The sequence below is a fragment of the Mus pahari genome, chromosome 19, assembly GCF_900095145.1.
Source record: "Mus pahari chromosome 19, PAHARI_EIJ_v1.1, whole genome shotgun sequence".
NCBI classification, from domain to species: Eukaryota; Metazoa; Chordata; class Mammalia; order Rodentia; family Muridae; genus Mus; species Mus pahari.
Genome location: NC_034608.1, coordinates 2,040,765 through 2,056,315, shown reverse-complemented (window position 1 = coordinate 2,056,315; position 15,551 = coordinate 2,040,765). Strand labels below are relative to the sequence as shown.

The 15,551-nt window shown below is 43.6% G+C and overlaps 1 protein-coding gene across 2 annotated transcripts; it reads left to right on the top strand.

Moving 5' to 3' along the window:
- On the top strand, positions 1-6,171 carry LOC110337026 (ret finger protein-like 4A). 2 transcript variants are annotated; one of them, XM_021219770.1, is made up of 3 exons: positions 1-274; positions 1,247-1,541; positions 5,158-6,171. In XM_021219770.1, exons 2-3 carry the CDS (start codon positions 1,256-1,258, stop codon positions 5,733-5,735), a joined length of 864 nt encoding a protein of 287 aa, XP_021075429.1. In that variant the 5' UTR covers positions 1-274; positions 1,247-1,255; the 3' UTR covers positions 5,736-6,171. The 2 variants fall into 2 exon arrangements, with proteins under 2 accessions (XP_021075429.1, XP_021075428.1); XM_021219769.1 differs by having other exon boundaries at positions 7-42; positions 5,158-6,169.
- Positions 6,172-15,551: the final 9,380 nt, after the last annotated feature.

Below are 15,551 nucleotides of genomic sequence, written 5' to 3'. Positions count from 1 at the left end.
ACAGCTCAGCTGGGGGCCAGAAGAGAGACCAGCAGAGAAGAGGTGAGCACAATTAAGCAATACCTTCTTCACTTCTCTGCTCTCGGCTAGGGACAGAGGCAAGACTTATAACTCTGCAAGTGTTGTCTGAAGCTAGCCCATACCAGGCAGTGTAGGGACACTGGACCCCTCACTTAAGCAGTACAAGGTGACACAGAGACTTTCAACACCCGGCCTGGAGGAATAATGGTCTTCATTCTCTTGAGTCCAACCAGGGTTTGACTGACTAAATGAGGTGGGAGACATTATTATTCCCGTGGGCTTATTCAATATCCATGTGGGACAAGGGAGTCGGAACATTCCTGGGTCAAGGTCAGCACTGTCCAGTAGAAATAGAACATGACCCACATATATAATGACAAACTTTCGAATTATCAAGGTAAGGAAAGTAAAGTGGAATAATTTACCTCAATTTATTTCAATATCAAAAATTAAGGAGCTGGAGAGCTGGAGATGGCTCAGAGGTTAAGAGCACTGGCTGCTCATACAGAGGCACCACATTCAATACCCACCTACATGGCAATGTGCAACTCTTCATAACTGCATCTCCAGGAGCCCCAACGCCTCTGGCCTCCCTGGGCGCCAGCACTCATGTACACATGCCCACATGTAGACACATATAAGTATACATAACTAAAAATAAGAAAAATAAATCTCAATCTGTATAATACACCATGTAATTAGCTAATCAATGTTAATAAAATAGTTTGTGTTCTTTCTCTCATTTTTCAAGCTGAGTATGTATTTTATACTCACAGTACATGGTGGAGAAAGCTGACTCTACAAGCTGTCACTTAACCATCATACATGCGTCATGGCCCACACACTTCCCCTCACATATACACACAACAACAAATATTAAGATATTAAATAAAGACAGATACACCTGTTTCCAGGTACTCCACAGTCCCATGGGGGCTAATGACTGCCACACTGGACAATCTAGGTAAAGACCCTTTCACCCCCTCAACTGCAAGGTCAGGGAAGAATTGTATCTGTTCCATTCTCATAATTGAGCTATCATTTCAATTATGAGAAGTTCAAGGTTATGAGTCAGTTAGATCTGTGTTTTGTTCTTGATTTTACAACCTGTTACTACTGACTGTGATAGTCTCATGTCATCCAGTGCAAAGATGCCAATGTCCCAAGATCTAACAGTCATTCAGCTTAAGACAATTTCATTGTTGCGTATGTTTTTCCCCCTCAGGCACTGACCATGGCTCATCTCTTTAAAGAGATAAGTAACTGTTATTTCTGCTTTCGTTGGCTGGAAAGTCCCGTGTACTTGAACTGTGGATACATCTGCTGCTTCCAGTGCCTTGACTCACTAGAGAAAACTCCTGAAGGGGATGGTGTACTGTGCCCCACTTGCTCTGTTGTCTCTTTGAAAGAAGACATCATACCTGCTAAAAAGCTAGGGGCCCTGGTTAACAAGATCAAAAACCTAGAGCCAGAGCTGAATTTTATTCTGACAATGGACCAAGGTATGAAGATATTTCAAGGTAAGATGTCTTCAAACATCTCCAAACCCATAAGGTGCTCTGGAAAAACCAATTTCCCAACATCTCCCTGTTAAATTCTGAACATTAGCTAAAGTCGGGAACCTAAAATTTCATTCTTCCCCAAAGCACAGCAGTTCTCAATTCCCCAAGTCTAGACTAGGAGTATCTGGGAAGATAGTCTGCCACAACCTCCCACGTGCTGACACTAGGTATTATACACCATCACACCACACCACACCAACCTTGAGATTTTTTTCTTTGCTTATTTTGTGGGTATGAGTGTTTGCCTGAATGTATGTTCACTACATGCACACCTGGGTGTGCATGGAGGCCAGGAGAGGGGGTCAGATCCCCTAAAAATGGAAGTTACAGGTGGTTGTAATCTGCCATGCGAGTACTCAAAACTAAATCTGGGACCTCCACAAGAGCAGCAAGTGATTTTTACCACTGAGCCATCTCTCCAGCCCCATCCTCCTGGAAAATTTTTAGGGCATACAATATTTAGGTTGTGCCCTAGTCCTCTACTATACAGTATGGTAGCTACTGGTGGCTATTGAACACTTGAAATAATAATATATTATTATAAATAATGATATCTATATTATATGTAATAATTACAAATAAAATATAAATAAAATAATTATATAACTAATACATATTATATTATTAAAGTATAATACTTTGAATAATCTTAAGTAAAATATACTGTCATAATACTAATTGTTCATATTGCTTTTTAGATTTTTCAATTACATTTGGTGTGTGTGTGTGAGTGTATGTGTGCATGGTGCACATGCCACAGCACATCCATGTGGAGGTTAGACGACAACTTGCAAGAGTCAATTCTTTCATTCCTCCATGAGGGTCCGCGGGCTCCAACTCGGATCACGCAGCTTGCAGAGCAAGCTTTTACTAAGCCATGTAGCTATCCCTCGTATTACTTTTGATATATTTATAAGAAAATCTAAACTATGGTTCCACATTGAGTTTATTTTGATGACAGTACCCCAAAAGATAACTTTTCGATTTTGATCATGTCAATGACCTGACAAACTGCTTTGAGGCAGATTTTGATTCTGTAGTGCAAGGTTTTCAAGGTTTTCCCGACACAACTCAGGCAGTGCTGATACTGTTAACTCACAGTGCACTGTGATTAGCACTGGTGAATATGGCCTGTGTCTGACAGTGAGACCCAGGATCTGAAGAGCTCAAAAATTCCAGGTGATTCTGATGTACAGAAAGCATCGGCAAGCACTGTGATGGGTTAAATCATCCAGGTGCTCAGGGCTCCCAGGTAGAGTGGTGGAAGTCATCGGATGATCGTGTAGTTAGGTCTAGTTACAGACAGACTCGGGACCTAAGGGCTACCCCGTGTGCTTTCTACTCCAGTGCTGCAGAAAATAATGTCTGGTTCTGTGTGTGCATGTGTGTGTTCGAGGTCATGTAGAGGGGAGAGGTCTCAAGAAAATAACTTCGTGGTATCTGTTCTCCCCCTCCATCTTTATATGTGTATGTGTATGAAAGCCTGGGAATTGAAACCCACTGAGCCATCATCTCACCATCTCCTATATCACATTCATTCTGCACTGCTGTTATTTCTTAGAGAAAGGTATGCAATTAAAATAAATTATCATCGCCCAGTGGTATGTAAAGAGGCTGAGGTCAAGAGGCCAGTCTAGACTTTACTGGAGTCCTGAACCCCAGGCTCATTGGAATGTACACGGTCCTTTCTCATTCTCTTTATTCTTGGCAGCTACATGATGTGTGGATACAATGGGTGCACTTTTTTGCATAACTCCGTCGAAAATATCAGCTGTGTGTTGGGGGGAACAATTTATTTTTCTGTTATTTGCTTTGTTTAGGTTGTTATTGAGACAGTGTAGACCTAGCTACCCTGGAACTCAAATAAATCCACCTCTGAGTGCTGGAATAAAAGACACGTGGCAACATACCCTGCCCAATTATTTAGTGCTTGCTCCATACAAACTTGTATTCACGATGCTGAAATGCATTCCAGAATACTCTGTCTTCAATAACTCCTCCTCCAATTGGCAAACACTATAGGTTTCCCGCCCCCCCCCCCCAGCTCTCCTAGTAACAGTCCGCTGCTATGCTAAAGCACTGACCAGAAGCGACTTAGGGAAGGAAATGCTTTACTTGGCTTACACTTCCTGGTCATAGTCCCATCGCTGACAGAAGTCAAGGCAGGAAATCGAGGAGGAGGAAAACTGCTTGCTAACGTGTCTTCTGGCAGGGTGATCAGACCACCTGCCCAAATATAGGCCAGCCTACATCAATTATGTCAAGTTGGCAGATAATGAAAACTAGGACAAGAGCCAGGTGAAACACTAGGTTTTAGTCAAAAGGGTCTGAGGTTTATGTTGGCTCCACGCTCACTTCATTGGGATAAGCAGTTCTTCTCATAGGTCCTGGTATTTAAGGGCTACTGTGAAGGTCACCAAGTTGTTCCTTTCCAAGTTTATCTGACCCTCTGAACCCATGTGTTTCCCTTAGAGGACACACTCAAGATTTAAACCATGTCACCATGCAACTTCCGGTCTGAACTGTTGCCAGGAACCAAACATATACATCAAGTGTGTGTTTTTAATCCCAGCCCTTTGGAGGCAGAACCAGGTGGGTGGAACTCTTGTGTGTTCACAGCTACCCTGGTCTATATGAGTTCCAAGCCAGCCTCCACCATATACATTCATGAGCATGGACATTTCCTTCCTGTATCTTGACTTCTCCAAAATTAACCTGCCCCTACTCAGGTCTCCAAGCAATAATTCTTTGTGTTCTATATGTAGGTTTGTATGCATTAATGTGCATGTGGAGACCAGAGGACAGCCTCAGCTGTCCATTCTTTAGCTGCCATGCACCCTGGGGTTTTGGGGGGATGGGGGAGAAGCTAGGCTAGGCTAATTGGCTGGCAAGCTCAGACATCTACCTGTCTCCATCTATCTAGCACTTGGATCATAAGTGTGCACCCAACACCACACCTGACATTTCTATATGAGTTCTGAGACTTGAATTCAAGTCTCAGCTGGCCTATCTCCCAATCATCTTTATTTTTTTTATATAACTCTATTAAAAAAAAATAAACGTGTCTTAGAATGCAACTCCCAGGGCTGGTGAGGAGGCTCAGCTGACAGGTCTTGTGTCAAGCCTGACAACTAGGGACCACATGATAGAAAGAGGAAACCAACCTTCAAGCTGATCCCTATATACATAACTGTGGTATACACACACATGTATAAATAGTGAAAAACGCTTTTTAAAGAACCCAATTTCCCAGTCAACAAGATTAAATAGGTGACTGCAAAAAAAATCATATTTTCTTACTCTATAATAAGTACTGTATCTTCTGCCCTTCGGATATTAAGTATTACATATGTCAAATAGTGGTGTGGTTTGGAGAAACAAATTTGGGGGGGCAACCACTTTTATGCTATATAAAATGTTTCCTAATTAGGAGGGTCTTGAAATTTTCCACAAAATGTGACTTTTAAAAAGTAGAATTAAATAAAAGTGAGGTATAAATAGCCTTTGCCGTACATATGAAAGAGTCCACGCTGGCTTCATATCTTTGCTGAACTACTGGATTTTCTTTACATAGTAAACATGACCTTGGATGTGGACACAGCCCAGGACCACCTGATCATCTCTGATGACCTGCTGAGTGTCTACCATACGCCTCAGAAGCAAAACCGGAAGAAATGTGCAGAAAGATTCCACACCTCCCCTTGTGTCCTGGGCTCTTCCCGGTTCACTTCAGGCCGCCATTACTGGGAGGTAGTGGTGGGAACCAGCAAAGAATGGGATATAGGCATTTGCAAAGAGTCCATTAATCGAAAAGAGGCTATTTACTTGTCAGAAAAAAACGGCTTCTGGACCATGGGTGTGAGGGAAAAAAAGGTCTATTCTGCCAGCACTGATCCCTTAACTGTGCTACTTGTGAACCCTCGGCTACACAGAGTGGGTATTTTCCTTGACATGCTAGAGAAGGGTGTTTCTTTCTGGGACCTTAGCGATGGCTCCCATATCTATACATTCCTTGAAATTCCTGACACGGATCCATTTCGCCCATTCTTTTCTCCAGCAAGTTCCTATCCAGATGATGATCAAAAACAAGCCCTGAGTATCTGTCCTGTGACAAATCCAGGCATTTTTGGACTTCCAGTTAACCCCCAATAAGGGGACTAACCCTTGGGTATGAAAGCTGCTATGGTGGTCGCTGAGTACTCATAAACTGGCTAAGACTTTGAGTCTGGTACACACAGAACACAAAAGCATTACAGAAATGTATAGAGGGCCTTAGGAATACTAACTAGTTACAGGAAATGCCATTTGGTTTGGTTTTGCTTTGTTTTGGGTTTTTTTTAATTTATTTTTTACACTCCATATTTTATTCTCCCTCCACCCCTGCCCCATCCTCAAGAGAGTGGAGGCCCTGGGGAGTTTAGAAGAAATAGCATTTTTAATATAAAGTATTATGATTGTTTTTCTTTGGAATTTATGTTTATATTTCTGTTCCCATTCATATATTGTGAAATTTTACTTTGAATGTTTTCCTTTTTATCTGCTATAATATTAGTGTGTGATGTTGTAGAATAAATAAATTAAAATTTTAGAGACGACTAAGCAGGGTGATTGATTTTCTAAATGACTGGGAAATAAGACCTATATCAATAGTAAAAAGAAATGTGTATATATGCTGCCTCAACCTATTACTTTCAACATCACAAATCATCATACATCCACACTGAATATTCACTACAGGTAGATATATGTGGTTACTAAAGTGCTAATTTTTAAGTTAAATGATAAGCACTCTGGTGGCTGGAGAGAGATACCTCAATGGAGTATATGCTTGCCAGGCATAAGGTCTTGAGTTTATCCCCAGGACTCACATAAGAGATGGAGGAGGGGAGACTAGAGAGACGGTGACTCAGTGGTTAAGAGCACTTGCTGTTCTTCCAGAGGACTCAGGTTCAGTTCCCAGCACCACAGCAGGCAGCTCACAATCGCTGAAGCTCCAGCTCTAGGGAATCCAGTGCCCTCTGCTGGCTTCCATACATACTTACACACATATACACATAGAAATAATATCATTCTTAAACACAGCCATCCAGCCTAAATAAGCAACAGAGGGCTAAGCATGCGCATGGTAAGAGCAAGCAAAACAGCCAAAAATGGTGACTCATGACTACAACTCTAACACTTGGTGACAAGATTAGCCAGGAGGGATTATAAGCTCAAGACCAGGATGAGTTTTAAAGTGAGTTCAAGGCAATTATGGGCAACTTAGTGAGACTCTGTCTCAAAAGAAAAAGAGGGTTGGAAATGTTGTTCAGTGAAGGAGGACCTGCCTAGCAAGCAAGAGAGCCTAAATTCAATCCTCATTCCCAAACCAAAAACAAAAAACAAAAAAGAGTGAGGGCAGGACTGGGTATATAGTTCCATGGTAGAGCATTTGCTTAGCATTTGCGAGGTCCTAGGTTCAAATCCCAGCACTATGAAAATGAAAGTTTTAGGTGAAACATATAATCCCAGAACTTGAGAGGTGGAGGCAGGAGAGTCACAATTTTTTTTTTTTTTTTTTTTTTTTTTTGGCTTTTCGAGACAGGGTTTCTCTGTGTAGCCCTGGCTGTCCTGGAACTCACTCTGTAGACCAGGCTGGCCTCGAACTTAGAAATCCACCTGCCTCTGCCTCCCGAGTGCTGAGAGTAAAGGCGTGTGCCACCACCGCCTGGCGAGAGTCACAATTTTAAAGTCATCTTCGGCAGTATAAAGAAGCCAGCCTAAGATATGTAAAACCCTGTTTCAAAAGCCAAAGTGGGGGCTGATCATGGTGAAACATTGGTGAAGTGGAAACTTAAAGGTTCTTAGGAAAGTCAGTTAGATGGTGTTTTGTTGGGGCAAACATGTAAAGGAACATTTAGCTGAAACAGACACAGGAGAAAAGATGTTCTGCTAAAGCAAGCATGTGAAAGCACACATGATGGATTCTTTCCTAACACACATGGATTGGTCCATCTTACACTGCATAGTTGAGCTCCATTTCCATCAGGACTCCATAGAGAGAAGCACACCAAAACACTTCTGGTGGTTTGCCTCAGCCTTTCCCCCCCCCCCCCCCCTTCCATGAACTCAGGCTGATTGGCACAGTGACATCAGCTGAGACAGGTGCACACGCTGAGGCAAGACACGTGCTGAGGTAAGTCACGTGGAGGACACATGTTTGGAGGGTATAAGTAAGACTGGATGGCCAGTGGCTGAGACAGAGCTTGGCTTGCTGGTATGGCTAGCTTGCAACGCTTGTGGGTCTCGTGTCTTCCCTGACAGAATCACACCCAAGAATTTCTTCTAGAGATGGCCTAATCCGCCATCATTGGGAAGAGAGGCTCCTTGGTCTTGCAAACTTTATATGACCCAGCACAAGGAAATGCCAGGGCCAAGAAGTGGGAGTGGGGGGTAAGGGAGCAGGGTGGGGGGAGGGTATAGGGAACTTTCGGGATAGCATTTGAAATGTAAATAAAGAAAATATCTAATTTTTTTTAAAAAAAGAATTTCTTCTAGTGTTCCTCCTGCTCCCTATTGTTGACTTCTTCTGAGGCTGAGGCGTGGCTGTCTCTGCTAGATAATGCCACCACTGCTGATTCGTGACTCTATCAAACTAGACTGCTGGTGCATCCATGAAGTGTTTGCGAGTGGATCAAGCTGCCACTGCTGACCTGTGAACTGAATTTCCAGACAACACAGGAGTTGCTCCAAAGAACCTTTCTAAACAGGTCCACTTTCCCTACATCCTTTCTTTCCCACTATCTCTGGTGGGTGGTGGGCTAAAAGGGAGGTTAAAGCATTTAAGAATGATCATTAAAAAATAGGTTTTGAAAAAACTAAAGTTACACATGAGTTTAATCCCAGCACTCAGAAGGCAGAGACAGGTGACTCTCCATGAGTTCGAGGCCAGCCTGGTCTACAGAGTGAGATCCTGGACAGCCAGGGCTGTATAGAGAACCTGTCTCAACAAAATAAAAGCCAAAGGGCCAGTGATATGGCTCATCAGGCAAAGGTGTTTGTTTACAAGCCTGATAACCTGAGTGTGATTCCTGGAGTACAAGTGGTAGAAGAAAACCAGTTCTTCCAAGGGGCCTTCTGAACTATACACACATGCTCACATACACAGAGACAGAGACAGACACACACGCTCACACACATCCAAAATAAATGTGAACGTTTCATATCATGTCTTCAAAGTTCTAGCCCCGTAACTTCTACTTGATTTTTTTGTTTGCTTGCTTTTTGTTCTGGGTTTGTTTGTTGTTTTTGTTTTTTGTTTTTATTTTGATAGCAAAGGAAACCTGTCACAGTAGTATAGAGGTCAGAGTCAGTTTGAGGGAGTCAGTTTTCTCCATGAGTTCAGACCAAATGGAACTCAGGTTGTTAGGCTTTGCAGCAAGTGGCCCACTGACAGGCCACCAAGAGGTGCAGTAAGGTTGGTGAGGCTCCAAAGACCTGGGAGAGGGACAAGCCTGAGCTGGGTAACAGAGAGTGAGGTATGGGAGTGTGACTGTATACAAATCGATGGACAGTGAGGGTGACAGTCAGTACTGTAACAAAGCCCCACAGATCGGTGGCTTTGACAGCATAGATACATGTTCCCACTGTTGTAGAGGCTGAAAGTTCAAAGTCACATGTCAGCGCTGGTTTCTCCTGAGGCATTTAATTGGTTTGTATATGGTGCTGTAGTCATCCCTCTATGCACCTGTGTCTGAGCTCATCCCTTCTCCTTCTTCTTCTTCATATATATGAATTATGTGAGTGTGTATATATGTGTGTGTGTGTGTGTGTGTGTGTGTGTGTGTGTGTATATATATATATATATATATATATATATATATATCATATAAAGTAATGGGTTGATAACATCCATATGAACTTTTTTATTTTTATTTGGGGTGTGTGTGTGTGTGTGTGTGTGTGTGTGTTTGAGTCCAGAGGACAGGAAAAAGGATATCAAATCCCTGGAACTTGAGTTACAAGGGATTGTGAGTCACCTGACAATGGGTGCTGGAAACTCAACTCCAATATTCTGCAAGTTCCCCTAAACTGCTGGGCCAAGCCTCTTATTCTATATTTTTTAATTGTTTTTAGTGTGTATACTTACACAGAACACACACACATACATGCTACAGTGAACATTTGGAGGTCAAAAGACAAGTTGCTGAAGTTTTCTCCTTTCACCATGTGGGTTCTGTGTTCTGGAGCAAGTGTTTTAACCTTCTATACCATATATTTGGCCTTCATTATGATGTTTTCATATATACCTTTTTGTTGAAGCCACAATTCTTACTTACCCCAAACCGTCCTCTTTGTTCTTATTGTTCCCCTTCCTCCCCTAATAGTGTTCTGATGTCCTTTAATGAAAATATGTGACTTACAGGATTGGAGTATACAGTAACACCTAATGTCAACTTAATCATCCTGTCTTCAAATACAACCATGTCCTGAGGCACTGCCTGGCTTTGGGAGAAGACTCAATGCAGTCCACTACAGTGTCTGCTCATCCAGGTACTGAGAGGTTGCCGCCCCACCTCATATGTCTATAAAGATGAGACAGAGCACCCTGGGGATGAAAGAATATATGAGAGAGTAGAATATGGACCAAAGTGCACATGTCCAGCTGGGAGCAGAGTGGGGAAACCATGGGACATACTAAGTTTTATGACAATAAGACTTTAGCAAAGTGAGTTCCTGTCTGAATATATCACCCAGAAAGAGCTTACCCTGGGTCCCTGCTGTTTCCCAACGAGCTGCACCAAACTCTGCACCATGATAAGCTCTTGCTCCTTCTGTTGCACAAGGCAAGCCAAAACTCAATTCAATGCAATAACTATTCTGGAATTAAGTTTCTCAAGATTCAGTATGAGACTCAGTAGTGCCGGGATTAGAGGCACTGGCTTGCTTCACCATACTGCACTTGAAAGCCCAGCATTCTAAGGAACTAACACCCAGAATGGGGGATGCCTCTTTCTCTTAGTTGTGGGTCCTAGGTCTGATGCTTTAGATGTAAGTACATAACCTGCAGCAACTGCGAAAACCAGGACTAGAAGGCGACCACAGGAGAGCAGAGCTCTACAGAAGGCAGAAGACACGGGCGCAGGCCTAACCACAGGGCAGCTGGGATTACAGAGACTGTGCCTCCCAAGAGCGGTTGCTCTTGCCCTTGGTAGCATCCCAGGGTCTAATAGCACTTCTTGTTAAAGCTTAGTCCCTGTAAAGAATCAGGTTCCTTGTGGTGGTTTTGGTTTTGGAGATAAAGTCTATGTAGTCTTGGCTGTCCTGGAGCTCACAGAGACCTTTCTGCCTCTACCTCCTCAGTCCTGGAATAAAGGGTCAACACCACCTGGCTCCTATAATGGGAGTGGTGAGCCCGGAAGTCTCTGGAAAAATAAACATGGGGTCTTTAGTAAAGGTATTTCTTAGATATAAAGAAAAGGGGACAGCAAAGAATTGGAGTGAGAATAGTAGCATTTCTGGCCCTTTGTCATGCAGCCACTCTTCCTCCACTGTCTTGTTTTTCAAGTGTGGCAGCCTCTGGCTTAACTGCTCCACTGGGTTCAGGGGACGTGGGACACTTCATGACCTTCTTCTGCTTCTTCTAAAGGAAATGGAATAAAGGGGGTACTGGTTAGGGCTAGGGAGATGGCCCAACAACCTGAGTTTGATCTCCAACAAGACTCATGTAAAAAGCTTGATTTGGTAGGGCGGCACATATGCAATTCCAGTATTCCTACTGAGATGCAGAGACAGGAGAACCGCTCAGAAGCCTAGGGGTCAATGAGCCTGGAGTACACAACTCAGTGGCAGAGACAAGAGACCCTGCCTCAACAAGGGGAAAGGCCAGAACCAACTTTATAAATTGTCCTCTGATCTCCACACATACATCAGAACACACACACACACACACACACACACCTGCAGTCCAACATATATACAAAAAAATAATATTAAACCCATTTTTTTCACTAACAGAATAAAATGAAATGGTTATACCAGTGAGACAGGAGAGCTCGACTGAGACAAAAATGCATCAAAGATCTTACACTCTGCAGCAGCTCTACATTCTGAATAACACCCAGATGTCCCTAGGGGCCCCAGTATCACACTTCTATTGCAAGCCTCCACAGGGGTGTTCTGGAGGCCACACCCACCCATGACATCATTCCCTATGACATCAGGAGCCCACCTCTCCCAGACATAGATGGAGTTCAGTTCTTAACTAAGGTTAAGATTAGGCTAGTCCTGGATAACTTGACTGGGCTGTTCTGAACATTCCATTGCACACAGGTCATGTTACTCCACCAGCTTCCTCCCTACTGACCTCTCCCTTCGAAATACTTTTTGTCAGAACTAGAGATTAAATCTAGGGCCTCAGGTATGCTAGGCTCTACTGCTGAACTATGATCCTGTTTTGGCTCTTTCATTCTGGAACAGTCTAAGTTGCCTGGGTTGGTGTTCCTTTTGACCCTCCTGCCTCTCTGGACAACTGGGATTACAGTAGTGTACCATCTAACCTGACATTGAGTTAACTGTGGCTAACTCCAAAATACTTTGTTGGGCTGGAGAGATGGCTCAGAGGTTAAGAGCAATAGCTGCCTTTTCAGAGGTCCTGAGTTCAATTCCCAGCAACCTCACGGTGGGTCACAACCATCTATAATGAGATCTGGTGCCCTCTTCAGGCCTGCAAGCATACAAGAAGGCAAAACACTGTATATATAAAATATAATCATTTTTTAAAAAAAGAAAAAGAAATACATTGTTGTAGTGGGTCTTTTAACTTTTTTTAAAGATTTACTTATTTTATGTATATATGAGTACACTGTATACATATACATAAAATATACATATATAAATATATAATATACATATATATGTAATATACATATATAAATATGTATATTTTATGTATATGAGTACTCGTCTGGTGGCTGTCTTCAGACACACCAGAAGAGGGTATAGGATCCCATTACAGATGGTTGTGAGCCACCATGTGGTTGCTGAGAATTGAACTCAGGACCTCTCGAAGAACAGTCAGTGCTCTTAACTGCTGAGCCATCTCTCCAGCCCAGGGTCTTTTCTTTTTAAGTTGTATGTGTATGGTGTTTCGTCTGCATGTGTACCTCCTGCATGCTGGTGCCAAGGAAAACAGGAGATGGTCTAGAATTGGGTAAATCAAACTCCAGTCCTCTGGAAGAGTGGCAAATGCTTGTAATAACTAAGCCCTCTCTCCAACCCCATAGCTAACAACCCTTAACAGTCACTAGCGAACATAATTACCATTTTAAAAAAAATACTCCAGGGGAGGGGGTTGGTGGAGCTACATAAGGAACAAGGTTGGCCCATTATAAATTCTGGGAGAAACCAGGAATGGCAATAGCCAGGCTGCTCCGGGCCTGATGCTATTGTCTCCAGGTCTCCACATTAGATTTGTTATTCTCTGGTACTGGAGAATGACTGAGCCCGGGACCTTGTGCATGCTGAGCAAGTACTCTCCCAAGCTCATAAATCACTGTGCATGCTCAGCAAGTACTCTCCCAAGCTCATAGTTAACTGCACTTGAAAACATCCCCTAGTAGTTCAGTGGCTATGTGCTTGCCTAGCACAACAGGAAGCACTGTGTTTTTCAGTATTACCCAGCGGTTCCTAGGCAAGATGTGCCCACTGGTATCTAATGGCATGAAGGTTCTAACTGCTCTGACTGGAAACCTCATCAAAAGCCCATGGCTCTGGAGATCATAGGACCTAGAGGGGAACACACCACTGTTGTTTTGCTCAATGAAGGTATTAAACTACTTCGAGTATGCATATACCCATAGATTAGTGTTCCTTTCAACCTTAGCCAGTCTTTCTGCAGGCCTCTAACTGGTCCAAGTGCTCAGCCCTAAATGGGACATATCTATGACTCCGACAGCAAGGGTGCAGAGAATGATGCACAGTGCAGGAGAGGGAACGGAAGGAACGGAAGGTCTGGAGGGCTGGGGACGAGCACTGTCAGGTACACTCATGAACTCACTGTAGCCATGGTCGCCGGCACAAAACCAAGCAGTACACATTCCAGCAGGCAGCACTCATGGAACATATTAGGTTACCAGAACAACAACACACCAAAAACAGGGGACACAGAGGTGGAAGACGGACATGTTGGGGAGTACCTATTGTGTGGGATGAAGGGGTGGATATAATCAAAATACATTTGTTCCTTTTTTTTTCAAGGCAGGATTTCTCTCTCTCTCTCTCTCTCTCTCTCTCTCTCTCTCTCTCTCTCTCTCTCTCTCTCTCATATTGGTTTGTTTATTTATTTATTGTTTTTTTTTTCAAGACAAGGTTTCTCTGTATAGCCCTGGCTGTCCTGGAACTCACTTTGTAGACCAGGCTGGCCTCGAACTCAGAAATCCACCTGCCTCTGCCTCCCGAGTGCTGGGATTAAAGGTGTTTATTTTTCAAGACAGGGTTTCTCTGTGTAACTGTCCTGGCTAGCCTGAAAGTAGTTAGCTCTGTAGACCAGGCTGGCTTTGAACTCACCAACATCTGCCTGCCTCTGTTTCCTGAGTGCTGGGATTAAAGACAGCTGCCACCATGCCCGGCCAACCTAGACCGGTTTTTTAATTTTGCATTTAAATGTCAACTTTGAAATCATGCTCTTTAAAATCTGCCAATTAAAGCACTGTGGCTAAAACTTGAAAACAAATCTGAAGAACCAAAAGAAAATATAACAATTTCTAAATAGAAAGTATGTCGGAATCCTACGGGGAAATGAGAGTTCCCAGGGGGATGGAGGCACTTTGCAGGTACGGGGGTAGAGGCCTGAAACCTCAGCAAAGTATAAGGAGCTACAGAGATCTACAAACTTTCTTAGAGCCAAGAGGTGGGCTCTGCAGCCATCTGGCCTACTACACTTTCACTGTGGCGCAGTCACCAGAGCCCTGTGCCAGCAAATCTCTGTCTACAAGAATCTGTGGTCAGAAAAAGCAGAAGCATACCGTTAGCAGGAAATGGGGGTTCCTGTTCCGTGCACAGCGAGACAGGGGAGGGTCAAGAGTGAGGCTGTCTCAGGGATAGAGCTCCCGAATGGGGAGCTGCTTTGGCAGAGCAGGAGAGAACCCACGTGCTCCATCCATGGGGGTACACTACACAGTAATGCAGTTTAGCCAGGTGGTGACAGAGTCCCTGAGAGCCAACCAGAGCTTAGATACGCCAACCAAGCCATCAATCTCCATGCCAAACCCAGTGCCAGGGGTATCCTGTTAGGCAAAGACCTGAGGGTTCAAGGAAGGGTTCCTGCCTGCAACTGAGGCCAGACCTTTATGGACTAAAACTTCGGAGAGTCCCTCTCACCAAATTTACTACCCAGAAGAGTTCTGCCATGGAGGAAGCCAGGGCTTTGTCCACTCCAGGTTATCCACATCAGAGATATTCACACACACCCCCTTCCCAACCCTGAGCGCTGAGTTTTAGCAATCTCTTGTCAGTTCAGCAAGAGCCCCCCACCCTTTGACAGGGCTCTATATGCCAACCACCCTACTCCTACCCCCAAGTGATGTCTAGTCACCATTCAACAATGTGAGGGGGGACTGGGCGTCTCATGTAAAAAAAAAAAAAAAAAAAAAAAAAATCAACCTCAAATCTTATTATCTCCTTCATCATTTTCTACCCACAGACCCACCATTCACAGTAGAGCCAAATCTCTCTGCCCCACTGCAAGACCCACTCATGAGGGTCTCCATATTTGCAATAGCTTAATCTTTCCTAATAATCTTCTGTTTGTGTACACATAACACATGCAGATATGGGTATCCATGTGCCTGGACATGTAGAGAATGGCAGTAAACATCAGATGTCTTCCTCGTCCACTCTCTCATGTGGGGAGCCGCCCTCACATTCGCCATTACAAGATAGCGCTGATGTCCTGCGCTCTAACATACAAACAAGGCAGCTGCGCATGTG

What these genes read in the sequence shown, in the direction of transcription:
- LOC110337026 (XM_021219770.1), top strand. Translation starts at nt 1,256, where the DNA reads ATGGCTCATCTCTTTAAAGAGATAAGTAACTGTTATTTCTGCTTTCGT. An exon ending in AGGTATGAAGATATTTCAAG is followed by an intron (nt 1,542 to 5,157) that starts GTAAGATGTCTT and finishes TTCTTTACATAG; the next exon opens with TAAACATGACCTTGGATGTG.